The sequence below is a fragment of the Rhinopithecus roxellana genome, chromosome 9, assembly GCF_007565055.1.
Source record: "Rhinopithecus roxellana isolate Shanxi Qingling chromosome 9, ASM756505v1, whole genome shotgun sequence".
NCBI lineage: Eukaryota > Metazoa > Chordata > Mammalia > Primates > Cercopithecidae > Rhinopithecus > Rhinopithecus roxellana.
In genome coordinates, this window is record NC_044557.1 from 90,726,677 (window position 1) to 90,741,130 (window position 14,454).

Sequence of the window (14,454 nt, forward strand, 5' to 3'; positions counted from 1 at the left end):
TGGGTGACAGGGCAACCCTCCATCTCAAAAAATAAATAAATAAACAAAATAAAATAAAATATATTTTGTTGTATTTGGCTTGTAAATGTACAAGCTCCCATTACAACAAAGATAAAACTAACTAGACTAGTAGGCCACTCAAAATTATCCTGTCCTAATCCCAGGAACCTTATCCAGAAAAAAAAAATGTCTAAATAAGGTTACCTTATCTAGTTACGTTACCTTATCTAGAAAAATAAATTTTACAGATGTGATTTAGATCTCGAGATGGGATTACCCTGGTGTGCCATAAATATAATCACATGTCTCCTTGTAAAAGGCAGGCAGAAGGAGATAATAGATATAAGAGGAGAAGGCCGTGTGAGGATGGAGAGGCTAAAGCGATGTGCCTACAAATCAAGGAATGTTGCAGTCATCAGAAACTGGAAGAGACAAGGAAAGGAATCTCCCCTAGAGCCTCCAGAGGGAGAACGACTTTGCCAACACCTTGACTTTGGCCTAGTGATAGTGATTTTGGCATCTGGCCTCCATAACGATCAGAGACTACATTTCTATCATTTTCAGCCAAGAAAAATCTGTGGTAATCTGTCACAGCAGCCACATGAAAATAATGAAGCAGGTAAGTAAGTTCTTAAGATTTCAAGTAAATTTAATGGTATAAAAAATAGAAATGAAAGAGATTTACCATTTACTGAGTACCTACATAAATTATCTCATAAAATCATCAGTAGCAACCCTATTACTATTAGCTCTTTTTATTAGTAGAGATCATACCCATACCTATGTTTCTTGCATAACTGCTCTGACATTGCTCTGATCAGCAATGCAAATTGAGGAAGTGACTTTTACTCTCCCAAATGAACTTAGAGATGTACAAGAATGTTATTTTAAATTATTTCATGCAAAATTCTATCTAAAATAAAAATTTCTCCATAGTCATTAGTTTAATTGAAAAATTTACATTACTTCTTTCCACTGACTTCAAAGATTGAAAAACTAAAAATAATTCTCAAATAAATTTGAGATAGTCATGTCAGATTTATGATTTCTTTAAAACATTTTTCCCATTAACATTAATCACCAGTCCAAGGACAGAAATAAAAAATGTGTGTGCCTAGACCACCTCAGGAATTACAGATACTACAGAGCATTTACAGTGAATAAAATGGCAACAAGCATGTGGACACTGACTTGGTGTCTGACACTGTGCTTAGGATTGGTGATGTGGCAATGAAGTAGCCTGATGGTTTACTCAATGGCAAAACACAAGTGACTACTGGCCCAATCTTCATATCAATGTGATTACTTACATAAAAAACAAGTCTCGATTTAAAAAATTAATATTATAGTGAATAATAATATTCACCTGGAATCATCAGCTAATAAGTGTCACAGGTTATATTTAAGCCCAGGAACATCTCACTCCAAAGTAAATCCCCTTAATATGACATCACATTGTTTGACTATAGACTTAAAAAAGTTATGATTATGATTTTTAAAGTGATGGGGGTCTCACCACATTGCCCACGTTGGAGTGCAGCAGCTATTCACAGGCACTATCATAGCATACCCATGGCCTTGAACTCCCGGCCTCAGATTCCCGAGTAGTTGGGACTACAGGCATGTGCCACCATGCCCACATGAATACAAGTTTTATTCAGATAGAACTGTTTTTGGCTACTAATAAAGGAAATATTAAAACTGCTGCCATGGTATGTTAACCTAAAAAAAATTACACCTACCTGGTTATTGCTGGGGCTGGTACACCTCTTGTACGCAAGGTGGGTTTCCCTCGAACCACTGGAACATCTGCATTTTCTGAACCACCATTCAAATATGTTAATTCCTGGAGCTGTGCTTGCCTGATCTCATCATTATAATCCTACACAAAAGACAGAAGATAGCAAAATTCACTTCATATTAGAAATACAAAAATATTCAGAACAAAAAGCAAGTAATTCTTAATAGAAAAAAGGGTTAGGAAAATAGTTGAATCAATTTACAAAACAATAAAATAAAAATTTGCTAAAACAAAAATGTGATAATAAATTTTTGTAAAAAAGGAAGAAAAAAAACTATAGCATTTTTTTCCTCAAGCTAAAATTTTCTATAATCAGCCGCTAACCCTTCCTTCTCTGGGCATACTTTGCAACTGAGACATTTATAATAAAATTAAAATATTATAAAACTGATATATAGGTGTTGTTATTTGCAACTCAATTCAATTAGCAGGTATTGATTACCTATAACGAACCAAGTAACAGAGAAACAAAGAGGAATTAAGCAATAGCCCAGCACCCAAGGACTTCAGTCTAGCAAAGAGGAAGGATATATATATGTACAACAGGATAGCCTTCATGTAGTTAAGAATCACAAGGACATAAGCTTTTTGCACATTTCCAGTAGAAAATTATACAAGTTGTGCAATTCAACATTTTCAGAATTGAACACATAATCTTATTCCTGAAAATTTGCTCTTCTCCTTTCATCTTACATTATCATCCAAAGATTCAACTAAGAAACTCTAGGGGTCATCCTTGATTTCTCCTGCTTCTTTAGCACCCTGAACTCCATTCAACAATTATCAACTAAGACACGGGTAAATATAAGCGTAATCTATTTTACAAAAAAGGGAAAGTTCAGGTCTAAAGGATCAAAGAAATAGTAAGTTCATTACAAGAAGTGCTGCCTCAGGATGAGAACTAAAGGGCTAATATCCAAAATCTACAAAGAACTGAAACAAATTTACAAGGAAAAAGCGAACAACCCCATCAAAAAATGGGCGAAGGATATGAACAAACATTTCTCGGAAGTCCTAATTTCATGGGATTCATTAACAGTAAAGCCACTACTGTCAGAAAGAGTGGTTTGGGTGAAAGGTAGAGATGGAATCCATTTCAGTGGAATAAATAATAAATAGCAGTAAGCCAGAGAAAGCAAAGGCAGGCAGCTTCTTCCAGCTGTATGGGCACAATGAAAATGAGAGAGAAGATCATAGTTTTCAGGGAGGAGCAGAGGATTTTAAGACAGAAGAAACATGAGCAAATAAGAGTGCAAACAGGAGATTTAGAGGAGACAGATTCCTGCATTATTTATTATTTAGAATTAAAAACCTGAAAGAAATTCAGGAAATTTATTTTAAAAATACTACCTCTTTTCAAAAGCAGAATGCAGAAAAATGACTTGAAACTTATAGCAGAAGGCGTTCTGGAATTAAAAAAAATATGAACACCAGTCAAAAAGAAAGTTAAAATCATAATCAGCTAACACTTGCAAAGCAGGAAGAAGAGAAGGCAAATGAGGACCAATACAAATCACTGTGATTGACAAGGAAAATTAAGAATGGAGTCAATATTTTATTGTAAATATAAATTACTTCCCTGACTTATTTCAGGTATTGTGACCTCAGGGGAAGCATCTGGTTCTTTCCATCATTATTTCAACCTCTCTAAAATAAGTCTATTAGTATGTTACCAGCCATTTTACTGAAAATGTGTGAAGATTAACACATACTTTGCAAAGCACATTCTAAATAAGTGATTTGCAAAGCTCTAAATATAATGTGCTGTATAAATGGTAAATATTTGACCTGGTGAAAAGTTAGGAGGCGTAATACTAAATTGTATGAAGTTAAAAATAGATTCATGCAAAAAGAACACAGTCGAAGCCCTATTCAAAAACAACATAAAAAATATTGTTCTAAGTAAGGTTAGGCGATTTTAACAGTATCACAAAAACTATAACATCCATTTAAAATACCATCTTTGAAAAACATTTAAGAAATACGGAATTTGAATCAATCACATCTGAGGTTAAGCCTAAATTTAACCAACTGAACTTCACAGCTATGTGATTTTAGACAATTTTTAAAAATTCTAGGTGACTGTTTCTCCTGGTGTCAAATGGACCCTGCTGATACTACCATTATAGTTAGAATTTTCTTGGTCTTTGAAAAAATGCTTTTAAATTAGTAGAGAATGCAAATCATTCATAGTAGCTTACAGACTTACTTATTTTTGTAATTTTGCACTTTAAATTATCATTTTTAACTCCCCATCTGAAAAGTGAAACTATTACAACATTAATATTAACACCATCATGAATTGTAAAGAGTGGAAAAGCCATTAAAATTTTGATTAAATATGTGTAAGCAGGACTTGACTATCCAGTGAGCTTAGAATCTATTCAAATATATGTTAGCCTGAAGAATGGAGAAAAAGTTTTTAAATGAAATGATTAAAAGTAACTCATAAAAATTTAGTGGGTTCTCTGTCAGGAATTTACTCTTCAGATATATTGCCAAAATATGCCAACAGTTATGTTCAAGGTTAATCCTAGGATCACTGTTTGTGTTGTGATCTATAAGAAGTAACTTCAACGTTCATTATTTGAGGGCCAATTAAATAAACTCTGAAACATGCATATAACAAAATATTACGCAGACATTAAAAAGAATGAAATAAAACTGCATCTGCTCATAGGAACAAGGTCCAAAATCACGTAAGTGAAACACAAAAGGTACTAACAGGACATACGACTTCTGGTACAGCTAAGGGAGGAGCTCAGCAAAGCCTCTCCCACAAAAAGCCAAACAAAAACTGACGAAATGGTTCAAAGTAACCATTTTAGGAGTCTGAAAACTGACTACAGGTACACAGTAAACTGAAAATACAATGTATTTATTCATTAAAAAGTGCTACATTTCAAGTAAGAAAAATGAGAGTCTGGCCTGCTTGCCAAAGGATGAACCTAGTATTGCCCTCTTGGGTGGCGTCAAGAAACGGACCATCAGGCTAGCCAGAAATTGGACAGAGATTCAGGAAATGAGAGAGTCTGGAAAAGCTCGCCACACTCCTCTGGCTAGATGGAAGGCTATGTGCGTGGACAGCAAGAAGAGAATGAGGCAAAGCTCTCCATACAACCTTTCCTGAAGGTGAGTACACAAATATGCAGGGGAGACAGGAGGAATCCCAGAGCAACAGATAAGCCAGGGTGGACACGACGAGAGTCTTCTTGGTTCCACTCCCCTATGTACACACACAGCTCCATCATCAGAGGATGGAAACCTCACTAACACAGTTGTGTGAACACTGTGGCGGTCCACTAAGCAGTGCTGACACAGACAACATCCCTGGCAGACCAGGTTTAAAAATAAAAGCAACAAAACAACAACAACAACAAAACACATTAACAGAGATATTATTAGCTGTAACTATGAGGAAGACAGGCTGCAAATTTATTCCAACTAAATTATTAAGCAAATAGAAGACAAAAAAAAAAATAAATAAATAAAAATAAAAAAACTGTCAGCAACAAAAACCCCTCTGGGAAGAAAACAAATCAGATTACAGGTTTGCTATAATATGTTATTGAAAACATAGACTTTTCAACAAAAAACTAAGAAACATGCAAAGAAACAGGAAAACGTGACCCATACTCAGGGGGAGAAAAGCAGTACAAAGAAAATGTACTGGAGAGGAGCCAGATATTGGACTTGCAACACAAGAAAATTTAAAAAGCATATTACCCGCAATGAAAAATTCACTAGAGGAGTTCAATAACAGCTATGAGTTTGCAGAAGAATTAGTTAACTTGAAGACTGGTCCATTAAAATTATCCAGAGTGAGGTACATGAGGAAAAAAGGATGAAAAATCTTGAATCTCAGAAATCCATGAGACACCAGCATGTGTATCAACACACAAGTAACTATAATTAGGGGGTGTGGTGGAGGGTAGAAAGGCAGAAAAAGTTTAAATAGCTGAAAACTTTCCACATTTAATGAAAAACATAAACCTATAGATGCACAAAGCTTAGCCAACAAATAGGATAAACGTGTACATCACACCCAAATTGCTGACAACCAGAGGCAGAAAAAAATCTTGACAGCAGCAAGAGAAAAACAACAGATTACACACAGGAGAACAGCAAAATGATTAATGACTCTTCTCATCAAAAATAACAGAGGTCAGAAGGTAGCAAAGCAGCATATTCAAAGTGCTGGAGAAACAAAAAACAAAAACTATCAATCAATAATTATATTATCTATTTTTTTTGGATGTAGGTGAAATAAAGACATTCCCAGAAAAACAAAAGACTTTTTGCCAGCAGACCTAGGTTACAGGAAAGTCTAAAGAAAAACCTTCAGTCTGAAAAGAAATAACACCATATGGCAACTCTATCCACAGGAAGAAATGAAGGGCACCCAAAATAGTGTAAGTTAATATAAAAGACTCCAGAAAAATACTGTGCTACAAACCTATATCCCTCATAATTACAGATGCAAAAATCCTTAACAAACTATTAGTAAACCGTATCTAGCAACACATAAAGAATACTACATGCTATGACCAAGTGGGAATTATCCTCAGAATGCAAATGTGGCTTCACATCTGAAATCAACTAACGTAATACACTATTATTCACAAAATAAAGGAGAATAAAACCACACAATCATCTCAGGAGGAAAAAGATTTGCAAAATTCAATACCCATATTTATACATTTATTCAGGATAAAAACTCTCAACAATGAGAAATATAAGAGAACTTCTTCAACATGACAAAGAGCAGCAATAAAAATACCTACAGCCAATGGTGAAAGACTGAATGCTTTCCCCCCTAATTTTAGAAACAACACTGCACTGATGGTTCTAGTCAGTATAATAAGGAATGGAATGGAGTGGAATGGAATAGAAGAGAATAACAACATTACATTAAAAAAAATTAAAGGCATCCATATTGGAAAGGAGCTAGTTAAGTTGTCTTGATTCACAGATGACATGCTCCTGTATTCCACTAATTAGGATTCCACTTAATCATTGTAATGATTCTATTTAAAAACACCACACTGTAACTAATAAACATGGCAAGATCACAAGATACAAAATCAATATACAGAACTCAAGTGTATTTCTATACACTAGTAACCATCTGAAAATGAAATTTTAAAAATTGCACTCACAATAGTATCAAAAAGTATACAATATTTACAAATCAATTTTGCAAAAGGAAAGGAAAAGGCTGACACCCTGAAAACTATAAAACACTATTGAGAAAAATTTTGTAATATCTTTTTTAAAAGTGAAGAAACATTTCATGTTCCTGGATTGGAAAACTCAAAATTGTTAAGATGAAAATTATCCCCAAACTGATCTATAGATTCAATATAATATCTATCAAATCCTAGCCAGCCTTTTTTTTTAAACAGAAATGAAGAAGCTGATCCTAAAACATACATAAAAATGCTAAGAAGCCAGAAAAGCCAAAAAATGTTTGAAAAAGAACAAAGTTGGACAATTCACACAACCTAGATTTCCAGACTTACTTAAAGCCAAAGTAATTAAGAGCGTACTACTGGCATTAAGAGCAGGCATACAAATCAATGAAAAAGAATTTGAGAGTGCAGAAATAAACCTTTACATTTACGTTTAGTAAATTTTCAACAATGGTACTAAGGTACTGAATGAGGAAATGATTGTCTTTTCAACATATGGTGCTAGGAAAACTGGATATCCATCTAGAAAAACATAAATTTAGAGACCTGAAATATGCAAATTAACTCAAAATGGATTTTAAGTGAGAGAATACTGAAAAACATTTAAAGAAAACAGAAAATCTTGGTGACCTTCAGTAGGCGAAGATTCTTTTGGGCAGCCCAGATTCGGTGTGAGGGAAATCAGAGTCTACCCCTGGGGAAGGACTGTGAAGGTCATGGGATAAAAGGTGCTACTGAAGCCATCTTTGGAAAAGAGAATCTGTCTCACCTGGCTAGAGACCCACTGCCTTGGCCACACTGCATCATCACTAAAACATACACCTCTCCTTAGCTGTGGTCTTGTCAGAGTTTCAGTTTCGTAGTCATTTGTATGAAAAACTGATTCATATCTGACTTTGCCATGAAACTCCATGAGAGATCGTGTATTTTATTAGTTCACATCTGCCTATCACATAGCGAAGCCCTGAGAAATTTTGTTTTTAAACTAAATGAAGAAATAGATTGTCATACTTGCTCATGGGAACTAAAGAAAATACTAGCCATTTCAGTTCCCAGGTTATTACATACTTAATGCAATTCCATGTCCTGGCTTTTTAAAGGCAAAAGTGATTTAAATATCCTTTGCCTATAAATATAACAATTGTTTTCCTCACAGATAATATAATCACAGTACAAGTGCTGTAGTATGTAAGTCAATCCACCAAACTAGCCTAGGATGACCGAAGACAGTCTTATCCAGAGAACTATTTGACAGATGTGTCAGTTTCTCTAAAATAGTCTGCAGAGCCAAAGTGTTGAATACTTTATGATTCTTTTTACCAAGAGCATGCAAATGACATAAAAAGTCCTTTTATCAAGAGCATACAAATCACACAAAAGACTTAAATCAATTTTCGTAACAGAGGTAGAGAAGTATTCCCTTTAAATTGTCACATCCTTAGCAATGTCAAGGTGTCTGCAAGGGTTAAAACAGTCAATTTTTAACAAAACATCCAAAGTACTTGTCAGAAGCTAGCTAAATAGCCCATCCCCTCTGTGCTCATTATGGTTATATCTGTTACTATATTTATCATGTTGTACTGAAATCATCTATTGATGTTTCTCTTTTCCTCTAAATTACATAATATACTATACTAAACGAGGGCAGGGACTGCTTTTATTCAAGTCTGCATGCCAACACCAAGCACAGTGCATGGCACGCAGAAGGCACTAACGGTTTTGTGTTGCAGAACAAAAAATTTGTAAAGTGTCACATAAAATCGTAGGAAAAGTGTTTAAAAACCTGAACTAGTGATTGTGCTATGCAAGTTTTTTAGCTACGTAACCTTGGCCATATTATTGAATCTTCCTGAAATTCCAACACCTCAAATATAAAGAAGGAATAATGCCCAGTTAATTCACAGGGACACTGTAAGGTCTACATGAGGTGATGTCCATACAGCTTTTCAGCAGAAAAGGAGCTATGCAAATAACAGTTACAGACAAGAATTATCAAGGATTAAAGCAAAGACTTTAAAGTACAAGTTAACAATCAAGAAAAATTGTACTAACAGGGATGAGGAACTTTTTGATTTCTTCCAAAGCATGTCCCATCCTAGCATAAGCTTCTGCAGGTGGGGCAAACACTTCAATGAGAACATGGAGATCATCATTGAGATGGAAGTACTTTGCTTCTCCACTTTTCCTCAACTCTTCTTCCTGGAAAAAAGAAAAAAGAAATCACATTTAAAAATGTGTCATTGTAAGAAATGAAAAAATAAAAAGTAAATAAAAACTAATCCCCCAAAATAAAAACAATCCATTTGGCACGCGGTTGTCACAGAAAATTCACACAACAGTAGACACCACTCTAGAAAAGAAGGTTTAAGCTATAAATGTGATCCTGATATTCCCAGGCTTTTACACACACTCCAAAGGCTTCCTACTGCTGCTGGAGTAACACCCCACTCCAGACGCTGGCTTGTAGGAGCTCCATCATCTGCTCACCTCCCCTGCTAGGCTGTCTTCGCCTTCTCCAGTCTCCTTTGCTCAACTCTCAGCAGCAGCGACCCATGTTTCCTTTGTGCTTCTCAACCTGGTCGAGCTCACGTGCTCACTTCTACGCTGGCTATGTGTGTCTGTGATGCTGGTACAAGGCACTTACCACTATCTGAAATACCTTATTTTAAAAAACGTGTCTATTTTCTCTTAGTAAAAAGTGATTACCATGGAGCAGACACTGTGACTGCTTTGCTTAGTGATGCATTTTCCATGTCTAGGAAAGTGCTTGGTACACAGATGTTCAACAAAGATTTGTTGAATGAATGATTAAACATTCATTCATTGCTATGTCAATTTGCTCCTTCACATATTCATTCAAAAAACATTTCTACATACCAAGCACTATATTCTGAGAATAAAACAGTGAATAAAACAAAATGAAAGACTTTATTACATTATTTTACACAATTATGACAAAAGTTTTTAATCTTTGTTTCCATAATGAAATGCAGGAGGAAAACTAGGAGGAGAAAAAACAGATTGTTAAGGAACTACTGATTTTGCTCACCTGCCTTTTCCTAACTAACCTTCAATGTTAGGTGCTTATTTCAGAATCTGGGTCTTCCATTAGTCTTTGTTTCCAATGTTAATATCAGACAGATTAAGATTAACAGAAATCTGAGACTAATTTACAAAAGATAAGAAATCTTTCTAGTCTCCCCAAAAGGCTATCCCATAACTAAGAGAAACCCAGGAATTCCTGGCAATACCACCTTTTAATTTCACAACTAAGCAAGAGGCCAATGATGAAATGCTAGAGGCACATAAGCCTTGACTTCACCCTTGAAGGATTCAACTTCTGTTACTTGACTATTTGAACTCTTACGAAGAAAAGAAAGACTAATACACAGAGCAGGAAATGAGCATGGGATTTAGTCAGCTACACTTTCATCTCAGCTATGCCGATCCTAGCCATGTGAGTTTAGACAGACTGAATGTAATCCAATACTTAATTTGCAAAATCTGTTTATTGGTAGCACATGTATATTAATGCAGAACTACTGAGAACACAAGGGACAGCTTTATATAAATGCTGGTGAAAGGAGACAGTGTATATACTACCTAGCACACTGCCTAACATATAGTAGGCACCAATACATGCTAGCTTCCATCATATTAATAGAAGTAGGCCAGAAACTGAATGAAAGGAAAAAACATAAGGGAATGTATATAAATATAAGCTGCCACAATATTCTATAAATTTCCTTTGAAATTTGTTTTGACTATAAAAACCATTATCTTACGCCAACTCTTCATTGTTCTAATCAGAACATTTCAACCATCTGATCTGAATCTCTCTCATTGCTCAAGTTTTAAAAATTGGATTCTATGTACAGCAATTCATCTCTGAAAGCACAAATTATTGAAACAAACATTTATCCTTTTCTAATAGAGTACCAAAATAATGATTTTAATGAAAGACTGTAATTGTTCATTCTTATTCAAGCATTTTTATTTCTATCACAAACTTAAGCTGGACAGAGAGGCTTTCTTACCATAGCTGTAGCCATGGTACAATTCCATAGAGAGAGGAGTTATTACCAAACTACTCTATAGATTAATGATGAGAGGCAATGTGTTATTTGGAGAAAAACATAGATATTGAAATTCTGCATTAAACCCCTAATCCAACATTAACTGTATGACTTGGGCAGGTTACATTACCCTCATCTTAAAGTGGTGATTTTTAAGTGGGGAAAATAATAGTATAGTACTTATCTCAGAAGGCTGTAATGGTAATAAAGGAGTTAGCAAACAAAACGTCTTTAGGATGAAGCCTTGCACCTAATAAGCACTCAGTAAATGATAAATGTAGTAATGACAATTATTATATAACTATCATTTTATTTACTCTATTATTGTATAGTATAGACGATGTAGGCAAAACATCCAGCATGAAGTTTGGCACAAACTGAAGGCTCAACAGACCAGAGCATTGTCATGATTATTATGCTATGTAACCAACTGATACACATCAGTAATGACCCCCATAATTTCATAAACGTAGCAAATAAATGCAGAAAATAAATTATATTCACATTACATTTTAAATAGTGAACACTTTTAAAATCTAAAAGGATGAGATTAAAATAAGGGAATCTCTTTAGAAATAAACATATTAACTGATAACTTCTGAAAACTAAAACTAGTAAAAAGTATCAACTGAAATCAATATTGAAGAATTCAGGCAGTGACAACAATACAGCAGATGGGACACTAGTATAATCTTTGTTTGTTTGTTTGGTTTATTTTTTTGGTTTTGGAGACAGAGTCTTGCTCTTTCACCCAGGTTAGAGTGCAGTGGCTCAATCTCGGCTCACTGCAACCTCCGCTTCCTGGGTTCAAGCAATTCTCCTGTCTCAGCCTCTGGAGTGGCTGGGATTACAGGCATGTACCACCATGCCCGGCTAATTTTTATATTTTTAGTAAAGTCGGGGTTTCACCATGTTGGCCAGGCTGGTCTCGAACTCCTGACCTCAGGTGACCCCCCCCGCCTTGGCCTCCCAAAGTGCTGGGATTGCAGGCGTGAGCCAATGCGACCGACCAGTATCCATTTAAGTTGCAAACCTGTCACTTAAATGATCATCTGTGGTCACCCTCAGTAAAATGCTTTTGAAAGAATGACTGATGGATCGTGTGACAGAGGCTACAGCACAGTATGGGACAAAATGGGGAGGGGAGTACAGGTGGGCAAGAGGTAGACAAAGCTGATGGAAAAGAGTTGAAAGAGAAAATGACAGAGTGGGGGCTTTACGTTGTTAACAGTTCAGGCCCAAAGAGCCAGAAGCAAGCTAGGGTGCACTGTTTGCAGCCACAGGTTGACGGGGTCAACAAACAGATGCAGAGTTCAAGTCTGTGTGCAGCTGAATAAAAATGCAGATGCCCAGCCATCTCTTATGTGAGACTCAGGACACTGTCTGGATAACAGCAAAAACCTAAGAATAAATTAAACCTAGGAACAAACTGACATTTGGGAGGATTCATACAACTTTGAGTACTCCAATAGTGAAATGCCACAGAGCCTTCCACAAGGCAAAAGCCTGTCTGGTGATCCTTTTCCCATGTTGCTTACACAGCTGAGGTAGTTTCTTGAAGGGAGATGACAATTCTCATGCTTCACTACTCCTCCTCCTTATCATCTCCTGGCCTATGATCAATCTCTGCTTAACCAAACATGCAGAGAACAAGAGAGCTATGTTAAACCCAGGGAAAAGGCTGCTCGCATACAGTAACTATGTTTCCTAGTGTGTGAGCTTCCTCCTAGTCCTCCCAAAACAATGAATTTCTCTAATAAACCCAGATAATATATTCAAATTCTCTGACTCTCAGATCCCAGCAAGCATCTGGGACATTTTACTAGAGTGACTTTACACCGAGGAGAGGAAACAGTTAGCCAGTTTGAGAATTAACAGAACTGATTCTGAGCTAACGCCACTCCCCTGAGGGCCACCAAGCAGAGTGGGGCTTACGGGATTAGATGGCAAGGAGACTTCTGGTCCCAGTACACTGACAGTGGGTTCAGTGGATTCTAAATCCACAATGTATGCTACTCCCCTCCCTGGTTCCCGAGGGTCTTGATGAAATATATACAATCAGCCACTTGCAGAATCACCATATGGATTCCCAAAGACACAAAAATGAAAGAATCAGTGAATGGGTGATAAATGATCTGGAAAAGAGGGCCAAGCATGTAAAAACAGGGTGTCCCATGCAAATGCAGAGCAGGCATTCAGCCAGGTAGTCAAGAGGACTCATTGCAGCAGATGCTAGAGCACCTTATTCCCCAGCAGTCTCCATGCAATTCAAGGTGCTCATCAGCAAAATGGCCACGGTGGCTGGGAGGGAAGTTGCATTACTTCATAATACAGATCCCGTCAAAAAGGATGACTGGCTATTGACATGCTGTGTGTCCAATATGCCAACAACAGAGAACCTTGATATGACAATATAATCTGGAAGGCCCACCAAGCCCTGACACCAAGCTGATAATATTTAGGATCCCTTTTATTATATGGGTAGTCAGGCACTTGCTGCTAACTGGGGCATACAATCCAGATAAAGCTTTGCCTTCCTTGTTTCCCTTCTACCTGTAAAATTCTTGGTGGATGCCCTGATTACTACCACTGTATGTTACAAAACACTGCTTCTGACCAAGCAGTGGTTCCGACCAACCCCCTTAGCAACAAACTAAGTAAGTGGGACACTGGAATCCTGCTTGTGGGTTTCACTGCTCATATTGTGCATTACCAGATGGCCTTATTAGAGCACGAACTAAGATATCAGCAAGGGTAGAGAACTTTCCTGCAAAATACACATAATTTCTGACCAACTGGCCAAATATATGTTTTCATTTTCTCCTACTGCCAGAATAGATGAGTCCGGGAATTGAAGTCATAATTTAAGACAGCAATGTTTAGTGAGTAATTAAAAAAACCAGGCCATGCACTGGAATCATTTCAAACACCCACTGAAATTCATTCTGAGGCTCTACCCTAAACAAGTAGAGGTATGGGAATCTGTATTTTTAAACAGTATCCCATAAAAATCTGATACATGTCATGTTTTCCACTGCTGTCGAAAATATATGGGTGCTGGTGTCAGAAAACCATGGGTTTACTAACCATGTTAGTCGAAAACAAAACATTTCTCAAGTTAACCCAGATAATACACTCAAGTTCTCTGAATCTCAGTTTCTTTACATGTAAAATGAGGAAAATATTATCTCCCACCATTTTACCAAGGATAACATGAAGGAATACATGTAAAATGTTTCACACAGTGCCTGACTCACAGTGGCAGTTCAATAAACAAATACTGGCCAGTTTTATTATAAAAGCTATTATTTAGCCTTTTTGTGAGGATGTTGGATTGTGTTGAAATCATCTGTGTTTAAAATATCACTGTTCAACATTTCAAGGT

At 36.3% G+C, this 14,454-nt stretch overlaps 1 protein-coding gene across 2 annotated transcripts in view; it reads right to left on the reverse strand.

Moving 5' to 3' along the window:
- Positions 1-14,454, reverse strand: part of KHDRBS3 (KH RNA binding domain containing, signal transduction associated 3) — a 201,304-nt gene that overhangs the window by 97,294 nt on the left and 89,556 nt on the right. For both annotated transcript variants that reach the window (XR_004059337.1, XM_010364506.2), the window contains exons 4-5: positions 9,046-9,192; positions 1,743-1,882 (exon numbers count right to left, since the gene is read on the reverse strand). Coding sequence is in view for 1 of the 2 variants with exons in the window: in XM_010364506.2 (XP_010362808.1) it covers positions 1,743-1,882; positions 9,046-9,192 (287 nt within the window). In the remaining variant the exon portion in view is untranslated. The remainder of the gene's footprint in view (positions 1-1,742; positions 1,883-9,045; positions 9,193-14,454) is intronic.